This window comes from Semicossyphus pulcher, unplaced genomic scaffold (assembly GCF_022749685.1).
Source record: "Semicossyphus pulcher isolate SPU_LCO1_2020_fin unplaced genomic scaffold, fSemPul1.0.p SCAF_4, whole genome shotgun sequence".
Lineage (NCBI taxonomy): Eukaryota > Metazoa > Chordata > Actinopteri > Labriformes > Labridae > Semicossyphus > Semicossyphus pulcher.
This window is the reverse complement of record NW_027211715.1, coordinates 6,677,752-6,690,979: the sequence shown is the minus strand read 5'-3', so window position 1 is coordinate 6,690,979 and position 13,228 is coordinate 6,677,752. Positions and strand designations below refer to the sequence as shown.

Below are 13,228 nucleotides of genomic sequence, written 5' to 3'. Positions count from 1 at the left end.
TATGAAGCATTGAGCAGACTCTCATCTGGTGAACCGAAGTCATATTGTTGTGGGGCTCAAATGTTTTCAGCTCTTTGACTTCTGACTTCTACCTGACACAGCATGTTTCTTTCACATAACACATTTCTCTGCAGCCATGCTTTACCTCTGACAGTAATACAGTCTCTTCTTTCTTACCATACCTGTAACAAATTACTGAGGCATACCAAGCACACAAATTATATCGTGTACTTCTACTTCCCCTTCCCTTAGCCATCATTTTGTGAAATGAACTTAAATATAATACACTGAACTACTGATGTACTTTACACCTGAGAAGGGGTTCTTCGTTGACAGGCAGCTGTCACTTGGTTTTTCACTGTTAATAAAAACTTTAGGCTGCGGTGAAGTGTATAGACTTAAATGGAATACCTGAGAACTATACACTAACACATGCTTCATGATCAAATTTAGTTTTGTGTGTTTACTTCTGTCCACAACATGCTCTGTTTTTCCCTGTCCTCCTGGGTCCAGAGCAATGATGATGATGTATATACACATGGACGACGCATCTCCATCTGCTCTCATTGTACGAAATTGATGCCAAAATAGCCACCGTGACGGGTGCTGCCATCATGTGATGGTTACGTCATTTGAAACCAGAGTTGCGCAGTAGAGATCGAACGGTGGAGCCAGCATATCCACTTTCACTGACCAAAACACACTTAAATTACCGGAAAAAAAATGCGAAGGTCTCGCAGCTTCTTGTGTTGGTCTGAGGTTAACGTTCACTGACTGTAGCGATTGTTTTAGTTACGTCTCCTCTCCCCGTTCCTCCTCTACTCTGCTAATCTGGAACAGATCGGCTGCAGGAGCCGTATTTGTCAACAGAGCTGTCAGTCATCCTTTTTACAGTATCAAATAACTTATTAAAAATTAACTTGTCAGAAAAATGAACACTTGATAAGAACTAACTATAATGACAGGAACCATGTTAAAAAAATTTTTATTTGGCATGTATTTTGATTTTATACTGACTCATGTCCCATCTGATAACATGGAGGAGGCGGGCTTTATGACCTATACTGACAGTCGGCAGGGGGCGCTTGAAATGTTTTGGCTTCACTTTTAGAGAGCTGTCATGTCGGCCATCTTTTTATACAGTCTAGGACCAGAGGAATACTGTATATTTAAATATTAGAAAATCAAAATCCACACCCTAACATGCTTGCTTAAAAATAGAAACTTAATATGGCCCTTGGTACCCCATAAAACACACCAGCATGTCAACGTGAAGTGTCACATTGACTTGATAAACACTTGTATCTTTTTATCTATACCTAACTTCCTTATTGGACACTGCCCTACATATCATCCATGCTGAACTGGACCACTGAAACCTACAAAGCTCGCACTATTTACTGTCTGATGTTTCAAGTCCTTCACTTTTACTCAGAACTTGGACAATCAGCCTTTAGTTATTGTGCTCCAAATATGTGGAATTACTTACAACACAGTCTCAAGATTGACACTCTAATTTCTCTCGGACAAATAAAGGCAATGGTTTCAAACCACTTCACCTCAGCCTGCTATTGTTCTTACTGAGTATTTTGTTTTTGGTTGTTTTAATTGTGACATTTTCTGTATCTGAACATCATTGCAAATGAGGCAAACCTCAATGATTTTTGAGGCTTAAATGAAGGTTTGAATGAATGAATGAATGAATGAATGAATGAATGCATGCATCACTGCAAAGTACTATTATAGATAATTACGTAGTAAAAAGGTAAACCTCTTTACTTCCACAAATACAAGAGGCACAAAGATGTAAAGAGAGAGAGGCAGAATACCAGGCAAGAGTTAATGCATTGCAGTCAGGGTTCCTATAGTCATGGAAACAGCCTGACATGTTAAATTAATTTTTCCAGGCCCGGGGAGGTTATGGAAAAAGTAGGAGTTATGGAATGCATTTATTTTATTCAGTTTTACAGCAAGCACTAATGAAACAATACTAAACCTTAAAGTAGTGACTTGTTAGGTAGTTCACAATGACCTAATTTAGGATACTTCAGGGGTCGTGGAGAGTGCAGTTAGAGTGAGTGAAGCTGTACAGAGTTTCTTTCTCTCTCTAATTTGATTTGTGGCCATTAAACTAGTGAGGAACAAAAGTACAAAGTATGAAAAATGGCAGTTTAAATCTTCCTGTACTGTGAAATTCATACAGGAAGTACCAGTCATTTATTGTATACAATTATTTATTAATTTAGCGTGTTCCTTCAGCTAAATAGAGACATTTCCAATATAAATTGGTGCATTAAATAAACCGGTAAAATACAGGAAGTAAAGTTTTTGAAGCTCAAAATGTCAATTGGGCTTTTCAGGTGAAAGAAAAGAGGGAGATCTTGGGTATTCGTGCATGTATTACAGATACTGTGATGCACCCAGCACTTGCTGAACCAAGTGTTTGTTTGTTTGGTGAGGCCTTTGTACCCTACAGAGCAGATAAAAGGCACTAGCATTCGTTCAATAGCTCCACACAGACAAGGAAGTCGCACACTGACTGCTTCAATCTGTAAATCAGGAATGCCATTGCTCCAGAATTCCTACAAACCAGAGACATGAGGAGTACGTCATGAATTTCTCTTGGTAAGGTGTACAGTATTTTATGCTTGTTCTCCTGCAGTAATAAACTGCAAATCAAAGCCTTGACATTATAACAGTAACACTCTTGAAAGATAATTAACCTCTAATTATTTGGCCTTTTGGCCTAGCTCAAAATTTGACACAATATTTACTTTTAAAAACTGCAAATGTGGCTTGACAAAAATAATTTCTATGTAGCTTTTTGGTATTTTGTGCTTGAAAAGCTACCGCCTTATGTTTGACTACTGGTGAATTATTAGCAAGGGTGTAGGTATGGTCAGGTTCATGTGTAACAGAGCCTTGGGTCAGTGTGTGTAACTTTTTGAAGGGCTAACTAACATGCTTAAAAACTTTAAATTTAAATATATAATGTTAATTTTATTAACTTTTTAGCAGTAGTATCAGAGCTGAATAGTAGTGTAGAAGCTCTGTTGCAGGCTAGTCTTTCTGGTCGTCCATTTAACTCCCTCCCACACGACCCAAATTTGGCTGTAACCCTAGCCAATCTGGGAGCACCCACAGTGCCGTCACAGGCTCCAGTGCAGAAGCTCGGGTCTCTTTCCGAGATCATGTGTCCGACCCTTTGTGTGCCTGTCATGAGCTCCTCTCTACCGTACAGGTTGGGCGTCACAGTTTGTTTCCTCTGCACGCTGATCCTTGATCTGGTCACTCTGTCAGTAGCTCGAGTGACAAACTGATAAGAGTGATAGAGTGCAAGATTGACCTGCTGAAAACACATTTCTCAAGCTTTTCATCCCCTGCAATGCACTTTTTGTACGTCACTTTTTTGCAGTCATTCAAAGCAAGTGTAAGGGTGTACTTCTTAGTGTTTCTGCCAGTTATTATGAGAATTTGATTGAGTGGATTTGTGTTGATTTTTTTGAAATTCCTCCTGTTTATAATCATAAGTTGTGTTTATACTCATGATGTAAAGTACACAGAACCTTTTGTTCCTGCAACTATTTGAGGAACTGAAAGGTTCCTTCAACCTGTTGTTGTCGTCTGTGTTCCCACAGTGGTCTAAAGATCAGTGCAAATTCTGATTCTGACAATACTTTATGACAATGATGCTAGGGCTGCATAATACTGGAAAAAACTGATGTTTGGCTAACTTTTTTTCTGTGATATTTATTGCGATTTAAAGAAAAATACAAGAAATTATACCATAAAAATGCAGTGTGTTTTCATTTACATATAAACAATTAACAATCACTCTTGTTATTATTTGGGACTTTTAAGTTTTCTTTTAACCGCTCTCCTTCTTCTAACATACTAGTCCAGCGACTCTGACAGCCTTAAAAAAAAAAGAGGGTTGAAGAGCCGAAAAAGTAGAGAGGGTTGAGGTGGAGCAACACGCTTCTTAAAATAAAAAAACTTGTTGGCTGCAGTTGCGTATTTTTTTTTCATCATACCATATCATATAATTTCTAATGGTGTTCAAATGTATGTTTAATTAGCATGGACAGTTCAGTGAAGGTAACTTTTTGAAACGAAAGCTCACTGTCTCCTACTTCCTGTTGGCTCACAAAACCACACACAGTGTGTTTGTTGCTAAAAGTGTAGCCGCTAAAAATAAACTCTCTGCACGTCTGTTTATGTAGCCACGGCATTAACCAGCATCGGGACGAGGTGCAGCTGATAACAGGAATACACTAACTTGTAAGCCACCTCACGTAACGGAACATCTGCCTTGATCATCGTGTCGACATGATCTGTGACGGCACCAACGTTGCGTGCTTGTTTACAGTTTACTGTTTACAGGCACACAAAGATTCAGTTCGGTTCACTCTGTGCTCTCATAAAGAGCTGCACTAATGGGAAATCATGCGGACCTTTGTTGTAGATTAGTCGTGGAAAACGTGAAACTGTTGAGTTTTCTCTATGAACTGAGCAACAGTAAAGAAGCAGCGTGACGTGTTTCAAGTATGGCTTCACTATTGCACATCCTGCGATGTCACTATCACACATGTGCACAAGGTAATTGCGATTGTTGCCATAAAGTCACATTGTATCATTGCGAGTTGCTGTTGCTTGGTTTTGGCCTGAGCAGCAATATTGAATTGGCCCTGGACTTGGTCCATCTATCCTGTGCTGTCTTCTGTAGCTTCATCGAATGTCGTATTAGAAATAACTAAAAACTCACATACTGGTTCACAGCTACAGACTATTCCAAAATAGTGGTGTAAATACAAATTAGCAAGCATTGAACCAATCAGAAATCCCCCGAGCTTAAAGCCCAACAGCTAAGTTTCTTGTACTTTTGGAGAGCACTACCCCCAGAGCAGAGACTTTTTTGGGGAAGGGGAATGTCCCAGAACCTATTTCAGTCGCTGGTCCCTGAGGTGGAAATGCCTCCAAACGTTCCTACTCCCTGTTGATGGTTCATCTGGTGCAAACGCTGCTATATCATGACTACTCATCATGTTATTGTAACTGATGAACAAACACTTCATAACTTGACAAAATGTTTTCTAGTTTTAGAAGTCCTTAATTCTGCATCCGGGCAAATACATTAATCAGATGTGATTTTACAACCTGACATCTGGAGAAGGGAAGTAATTGCTAATTTGAATGCTAATGATCCATCTGTAGCAGTCTGTTGCTGTCACCCAGTAGGTTATGAAGCTGTAATACATCAGTGTTAAGTGGCTTTAAATGAGCTGTCCATTTTTAGCACTGCCCTAGAAATGTGGGCAGCTTTGATTTCAACACAAGAAGTGGTTTGTCTGTTTGCCACAATCACAGCTTAAAAACTGGTGGCACTGATTCTTCATTTAGCAGGACACTAGGGCTCCTGCACTCTTCTGGCATGTCCATGTTTAAACAGGTGATCATTTTTAAAGAAGGAGGTATTATGCTGTTTCACATTTTAAGACATATAGTTTTACAATGTTGGCTGTCCAGACTAAACATGGGTGATGTTTCAGATCTGTAGGTAAAGGTATGTTGGAGTAATCACCAGGCTTCTCAGCTCAGTCTGTAGGCTGCTGTGTACGCCAGGGTTTTTCGCCACGCTGCGCTTTGTGACGTCACAAAGTGCAGCCTCAGCAGGCTGCGGAGAGCTGGCCAGTCAGAAGAAAGTGGGCCTGTGGGGTTAGGGCTTCTTAAAGGGACAGAGCTGATTGTGTCGTTTCAGGCAGAGGCTGTATGACGGCCTGCACAGAGCACCAGTGTGAGAGAAATGTTGGAGGGTTTTTTTACTGTAAATTATGCTAAGCTAGGGAAAGTGAAATACAAAGCTTAAAATTAGCATATTATCTCCCCTTTAAAATAAACATGCTATTGATGCTTTTTTTTATGCATAGGGGGGCATTTTGAGCAGATCAGGCAGAAAATGGTGTCAAAAAACTGTACTAATGCACATATCTTTGTTTTTCCTTTTAATTTGCAATTTGTCTGTTTGTTAAGTGATGGTGTGTACAGCGTTTTTTTTCCTTTACAGAACAAGTTTTTACATTACATTTTAGCACATTTCCTCAAACTTTGATTAAACTGTTTGCATTGCTTTCTTCCACCTTATAAACTTCGCATTTTTGTCCTTTAAACTATTAATACAATTCAATTTGTAAAGTTAATTAGTGTTCATTAAAAACAACTACTCTACTATTAAGGCTGCTGTTTGCCAGTAGATTTGTTACTGTCAGTAATTAGACTAGAACACTTAATGTTGTTTTATTGTCTTTATTGGGCAATAGATATAAATAGATATGTATAAACAAACAGTAAAACAAAGGTAGGCATACAGTTAAAATCAAACCAGGGACTAGGCCTATATGGTCTGGATATTTATCACTAGGCCACCAGGACTACCCATGTAGGACTCTTTAGATGGCTTTGCATTGGAGATGCAGACGCTTGTTTCAAAGATGTAATTTGAATTATATTTAGCATACATGGAGCATACCTGTTTTACTTTGGAAAAACTAAACAAAACATTCAGATACAGTTCATGAAGTTTCCTGTAAAGGATCTAAGTACTCTTATTTTTGTCAGTTCCTTCTTAAAGGGACATTTGAATTAGGTTTTGATATATGACTGACAAAACATTTCCTTGAGATGTACAAAAAAAAGAAAAAGCCAAATGTTGTTGTATCTGTTCTGAGTGTTAACACATCCCTCGTCTTGCCTTTACTTCAGGCTACTGGAGACGGACAGCAAGTCCCTGCGCTCCATGAACGGTTCCAGGCGCAACAGTGGCTCCTCCTTGGTGTCCAGCTCCTCCGCCTCCTCCAACCTCTCCCACCTGGAGGAGGACACGTGGATCCTTTGGGGGCGAATTGTCAATGAGTGGGAGGAGGTGCGCAAGAAGAAGGAGAAGCAGCTTAAGGTGAGACTTGTGCACATGACTACCTGTGGAGTGACATCCAAGTCCTGTGCAGACCTGCTTATGTGCTTACTGACACACGGCTGTGTTAAGAGCTTACTGACACACATTTGACCCATCTGCTGAAGGTTAAGGCTGTAATTTCATAACTTCTTAGAGGTGTATCTTTTTTGGCCACACAGAAAGAAACGTCAGCTCAAATGCTACTGTTTCTGGTTATAACTTGCTTTGAACCATATAAGAAAGTTAAGATCCCGCCTGCTCTATCTCTCTTGTGATATCTTTCTCTGCTATTTGTATACAGCTCTAGCCTATGCTACAATGACCCTATTTGTTTGAATGTTTACTTGGTCCAGAAATAATTTAAGCTATCTTTGTCCCAGGTGACCCAGTAGTGTTATCCTTGAACTTGTTATTTTAGTTCTTGACATTTGGAGCTAATTTTAGGTTGTTTGTTCCATTGGTTACTGCATGAAGTCTTGTGATAACCCTATGGCCAGTCACTGTCACTGGCAGTTGGATTTAAGCTGCACTCAAACAGTGGAAAGATAGGCGACCTGGAACACAGAAAGTCCTGTTCAATGCTTTGTTTGAATTGTCTAATAACAAACAAAAGGCATAGCACTGAGTCTGGAAGGAACCTGTAGTTCCTTATGTTTCTAACAGCTTAGTGCAAATGCAAAAGTTTGAAGTTACCTGTTGTTTAAGGTCATGTCACCTGAAAGCTCCTCAAAACAAGGATTCTTGCACCGAAGACCAGATCGAGATGACCTCACACTTACAACAACTGGCAGAAAAAATAACTACAGTTTATGCACATAACACTACATGAAATTGGCAAACTTTTTTTGCCCTTTGCTTTTATTGGATAGGACAGTGGATAGGTTCGGAAATGAGGGAGAGACAGAGCGGGGAATGGATGACATGCAGCAAGGGCCAAGGGTCAGAGTTGAACCTGGGGCCGGTGCATCGAGGACAGAGAACTCGATAAACGACCTCCTTTCCCGTGTGCTGCATTGTATGCAGAAAAAGAACCTGTTTTTCTAGTGATTTACTTTAATTAACGGGTCTAACCTTTGCCGAAATTTCAACATCATGACGCAGATTTGTAAAAAGTCAAAATGAAGCTCTGTCAGGTCTGTCCTCAAGAGGAGAAGAAAACTACTTTAAAAATGCTCGTTTGTTGAACGGATGTCGGATCCATCATTTCTGATGCATTCGAGGAAGTTGGGGAAATCTGAATGCTGAACGGCTTTCGTGACACCGTGTCAAAGGAATTTATCTCAAGTTAAATTTTAGGTCTAGAGCAGATTGTTAGCTGTTATCATGCTGATGTCACATAGCCGCTGATGGGAGTCGGGATGTCATTACTGCGCATTACGATCTGCCTGCTTTTGCTCTCCGCACAGACTGTTTTTCCTGCATACGTTGCAGCCTGCTGATACGTGATTGGTCAATGCTACTCAGACTACAAGTGTAGTACAAACGGAAACCAGAACACTTGCTGTCCCGGAAATCCACGTCCCTGTCTACAGATTCTACATTAGAGATTGGGCATTAGGTAACATTAGCCTGGTAAATCCTCCCTTTTCAGACACTGAACCCAGAGCTGTCTTTGAGCATGTTTGCTCTTCAAAGACGAAAATCTAAGTCTCTCTTTATCCTCACACGGCACTCCAATACATATGCTGATATAACCACTTTCTCTCTGTTCATCATTCGGTTTGTTCTGTGCCATTACAATGTGTGTATGTGACGCAGATGTTTTCTACCCAGATTTTGTTGAAACAAACATTATTCCTTATATAACAACCTTTGGTCCTCAGCTTAAAATTGCAGCCCAGTATCGTTACAGTCATGGTAAACCTTAATGCTCAGTCAGTCCCCATGTTCATCCTCCTGCCTTAGTCACAGTCTGTCTCACTTTAAGTCCATTGTCTCTAATCCGTCAACATGCAAAAACAAGTGTGGACATAGAGTTTCTGTTGCATGAACCTGTTGATGCAGCCACCCTTATTCAAATGGAGCAGAACATCTGCATTATCTGGGGCAGGGTTTCTGTTATAGCTGTCACTGTGTGTGTAAATGGGGAAGTGTTGCGCAGTACTGGTGACCTGCATGGGTGTTATTATGTAATTTAACAGAAGTAGTAATAACCAGATGGTTGTTGTTGCAACTAACGTGGGATATTAATCATAACTGCTGAGGCGTCCACAAAATTGGCGTTTCTTCCCCCTCAGCTTCTGGAGAAAAACACACAGTGTCTGTTGCATGAAGGAAGGAACCGTGTCAGCAAAACCCATGATGTGTTTTCATAATGTTACGTTTCATTGAGACACATTGCTGCTGAGGAGAAATGTTTTTAGATCAGTGGATATCCAGTAGGGCTGTACCCAACTCAGAATTTATTTTAGTTCAGTGCTAAAACAAACGGCTATATCAGCCAATATGACTCATGTTTTACCTTTTAAAACACACATTTATCAGGTTTTCCATAAGCACTGGTCGACAGCCAGACATTAAACATTTCCAGCCGACTACTTTCAGTACCTTCATGTTTAACAATATTATTGAACTGGTTAGAGGATTTCAGTCATCCAGAGAACAGTTAGCAGCAAATGCTCGAATAGTGTTGTAGAAACACAGATTTTGAACATGAAACTTTTAGAGCACTGGGTCAATTTGTATTTTAGAGGAGGAGACTGCAAAAAATCAACTCTTGGTAAACACATTGTTTACCACGAATACTGAAGGAATCCTAACCTATAACAAGCTGATCCCCTACAAATGAGCAAGCTGCAGTTTGAAGATTTACATGATATCTATGTTGGAGCCTTTCACCGTGAATTAGAGTGAATAGAAAAAGGGAGTTAAAGCAGTGGTGTGCCTCAGAAAGCAGCTTTCGCTCAGAGTCATGATATGAGGCGGTGCATTGTTCCAGTACAAAGCTTGGTTTGTCTTGTCTAACCTCTAAGAGGCGAGAGGGATCCCCTGCTGAAAGCCTGTGTGGGAGGACCTCTGCTCCAGATGCACCCTGCACTGACCAGATGCACACACGCACATGATCCCATCACGGCAGGAAAGACGAGTGTTCCCTGTCAGCACAGGAAATTGCTTAATCAAATTGTACCAGCAGTAATATATGGAAACACATCACAGTGAAAAGTGCCTGGCAAGATTATATCTGGCATTGGAAATTGTATTATTTTAAGATGCACACTGTGCTGAAGTGGAGAAAATAAATAATAGAGTACAAGGCATGCCCATGGCTGTGTACTGCTGTAAGAAAGGCTTTACCCTTTCTTCACAGGAAACAGATGTGTTTTTTACACTCTAAAAATTGAACAAAGACACTCTCCCAAAGCTCATTTATATTCCTTATTTGTGTCTTTAAATACAGTCAGGTTAAAGATGTTATCTCAAAGATCTCAGTTTCGTTCTCTTTGGTGGCACCAATTGCGGGAGCACACTTCCCAGATATCCAGACAGTGCTGCATGTGTGATGTCCACGGTTGTAATGGTTGATTTTCCGTGCTGACGGTCGCTTTCCTTTTTAGACTGTTTGCCTTCATCTGAGCGTCGAATTTGTTTCTTTTTCTTTGGATTTTCACTTATTTTTGAAGTTGTATCTGTAGTCATCCATCTTTTCTTTGTTTGTTCAGCCATAGTACATTACTGTTTACTCGCAACACTTGTAGAGTCCGGAAAAGCAGCCGCTTATCTCTGCATACCCTCTCTGGCAGACCAGCCACTGCAGGGTGATGGAAAACGTGTCACTTGAACATCAGTTTTAAACATAAATCTTTTTCCCATCAGGATCTTGTCAGAAAAGGCGTCCCACACCACTTTCGGGCGATAGTATGGCAGCTGTTGTGCAACGCTCAGAATATGCCCATCAAGGATCAGTACTCAGAACTCCTAAAGATGACATCGCCCTGCGAGAAGCTGATTCGCAGAGACATCGCCCGCACATATCCCGAACACGACTTCTTTAAGGAGAAAGACAGCTTGGGACAAGAAGTTCTCTTCAACGTCATGAAGGTAAGGCTCAGAAGACGCGGATGAACTAATAATCTTGTGTACAGATTAGATTAGTTTCAGGATAAAAACTGTAATTCGAGTAAATTCACAAAGAAAGTGTGTTCAGCTTTGACTTTTTGACATCACTGAAACTCAAATTAATCTCTCTCACCTCAGGCATATTCTCTGGTCGACCGCGAGGTTGGTTACTGTCAAGGGAGTGCATTCATTGTAGGACTGCTTCTCATGCAGGTATAATCCCTTCTTCACCACAAATTCACACAAAAACACTTTCGCCAGCTGTCGGCACATGGTTTCACATTAAATAAACAGATTTGTGGTTTGACTTCATCCTGTTATTTTTCTAGATGCCAGAAGAGGAGGCTTTCTGTGTGTTTGTGAAGTTGATGCAGGACTACCGATTACGTGAGCTCTTTAAACCCAGTATGGCCGAACTGGGACTCTGCATGTACCAGTTTGAGTGTATGATCCAGGTACACACCTCATTTTTGGATATGAATCCTAATTTATACTTCTGTAACTATCTGACTGTAACTTGTATGATTACTGTAATTTTTAACTTCTTAAGGCTCATAGTGTGCGCATATTTTCTGTGTTGCAATTTTTTTTAGAAAAAGTAACTATTGCTCAACATTTATTAAATAATACTCACCACAAAAAAACTCAACACAGTGGCATTAACACCCACTATCTTTTGTCGTTGTAATGCTAAGTGGCATAGACACACCAGCGCACAAGTATAGATACTCAAAACAGCATAAGTCGATGATGTAAGCTCTGTGTAGATTAAGCACTTAAGTAGGAATCAGGCTTCAAGACAGCTGCAAGGGCTGACCACAGTTTGTCAAAATATAGTCATGTGCAAGTGTAATGGTGTAAATCCTTATGATTTTCGACTTGCAGGAGCAACTCCCGGACCTGCACATGCACTTCCAGGCTCAGAGCTTTCACACCTCCATGTATGCCTCCTCCTGGTTCCTCACCATCTTCCTAACCTCCTTCCCTCTGCCCGTCGCCACGAGGATCTTTGACATTTTCATGTGTGAGGTCAGTTAAAAGTAACCTTGGCCGTTCTCAGGGGCTAGATCTCGCTTTGAGTGATATCCTGTCTACCTATGTATCAATGTGCAAAGAAATGCTACCTTTCCATGTTTGTCATTCCACTATTTTGCTTGCATATTATTCTCATGTTCACTTTCTGAAAGAAATACTGGTTTTAGACTCTTGCACTTCTACTTTTGTTGTTTTTTAAAGATTGTGATTTGATAGTTGGACATTATCTGCTGTTGCATTCACTGTCAGCGTGGCTTCTAGCCTCAAACAAAATGTGTAAAATGCAGATGTGAAACTTAAAAAAGGAACAGTAAGCCCTTACATTGATACCAAGTGTTTTCACTCAGGCAAGGTGTAAGGATACCATTTCTGCTATAATGACTATATGGGAAAAGTAAATAAAATGTTGTCCAATAGCACCACCTGATGGAGAAAATGGAAACACTACGGTTCACATTAAATAGTTACTAAGAGTTGTTTCATAACTCCTGTTATACCTATTGTCAACCCTTTTTAAAACTCAGCCCATTTAAAACACAGTGGCCATTATTATACAACTCTTAGATGATTCCTGTTGCTCTCTTTCTTCAGGGTCTGGAGATAGTTTTCCGTGTTGGACTTGCCATCCTTCAGATGAACCAGGCTGAACTCATCCAGCTTGACATGGAGGGAATGTTACAGGTATATCACCACAACCAGTTACATAACTTGTCATTTAAACAGCTCAGATTTCTGGTGCAAAATACACAGTCTCCTCTGGGGAGGAACCTTCCCCACACCCAGATAATTGATACGTATGTTCCCAAGTGTTACCTGTGTAAATGCTGACATGTGATGTAGTGCTTTGAGGTCAAGAAGCACCTGACTAAGATGTCAGGATACATAGTTGTCTGAAAGCAGCTGGTTTGTGGGTGTGTGGCACTTATCCTGCCTTTGTCTTTCCCCACTGTGCTCCAGCACTTTCAGAGGATCATCCCACACCAGCTCGACAGTGGACCAGACAAGGTCATCCTGGCTGCTTATCAGGTTAAATACAACGCCAAGAAGATGAAAAAGTAAGCACAACTCTCTGTTCATAAACACCCTCCAAACTCTCCCTTTGAAGTTTACACAAGAATCACAAGAGTTAATCAAGTCCCATTTCATTTTGTCATTTCATTCAATTGCAATTGCACCAGCCTCAACTGA

General features: G+C 40.4%; 1 protein-coding gene across 2 annotated transcripts in view; it reads left to right on the top strand.

Moving 5' to 3' along the window:
- Nucleotides 1-13,228, top strand: part of evi5b (ecotropic viral integration site 5b) — a 42,244-nt gene that overhangs the window by 10,124 nt on the left and 18,892 nt on the right. For both annotated transcript variants that reach the window (XM_069680481.1, XM_069680480.1), the window contains exons 3-9: nt 6,760-6,949; nt 10,763-10,987; nt 11,144-11,218; nt 11,335-11,460; nt 11,891-12,034; nt 12,632-12,721; nt 12,998-13,095. In XM_069680481.1, coding sequence (XP_069536582.1) covers nt 6,760-6,949; nt 10,763-10,987; nt 11,144-11,218; nt 11,335-11,460; nt 11,891-12,034; nt 12,632-12,721; nt 12,998-13,095 — 948 coding nt within the window. The remainder of the gene's footprint in view (nt 1-6,759; nt 6,950-10,762; nt 10,988-11,143; nt 11,219-11,334; nt 11,461-11,890; nt 12,035-12,631; nt 12,722-12,997; nt 13,096-13,228) is intronic.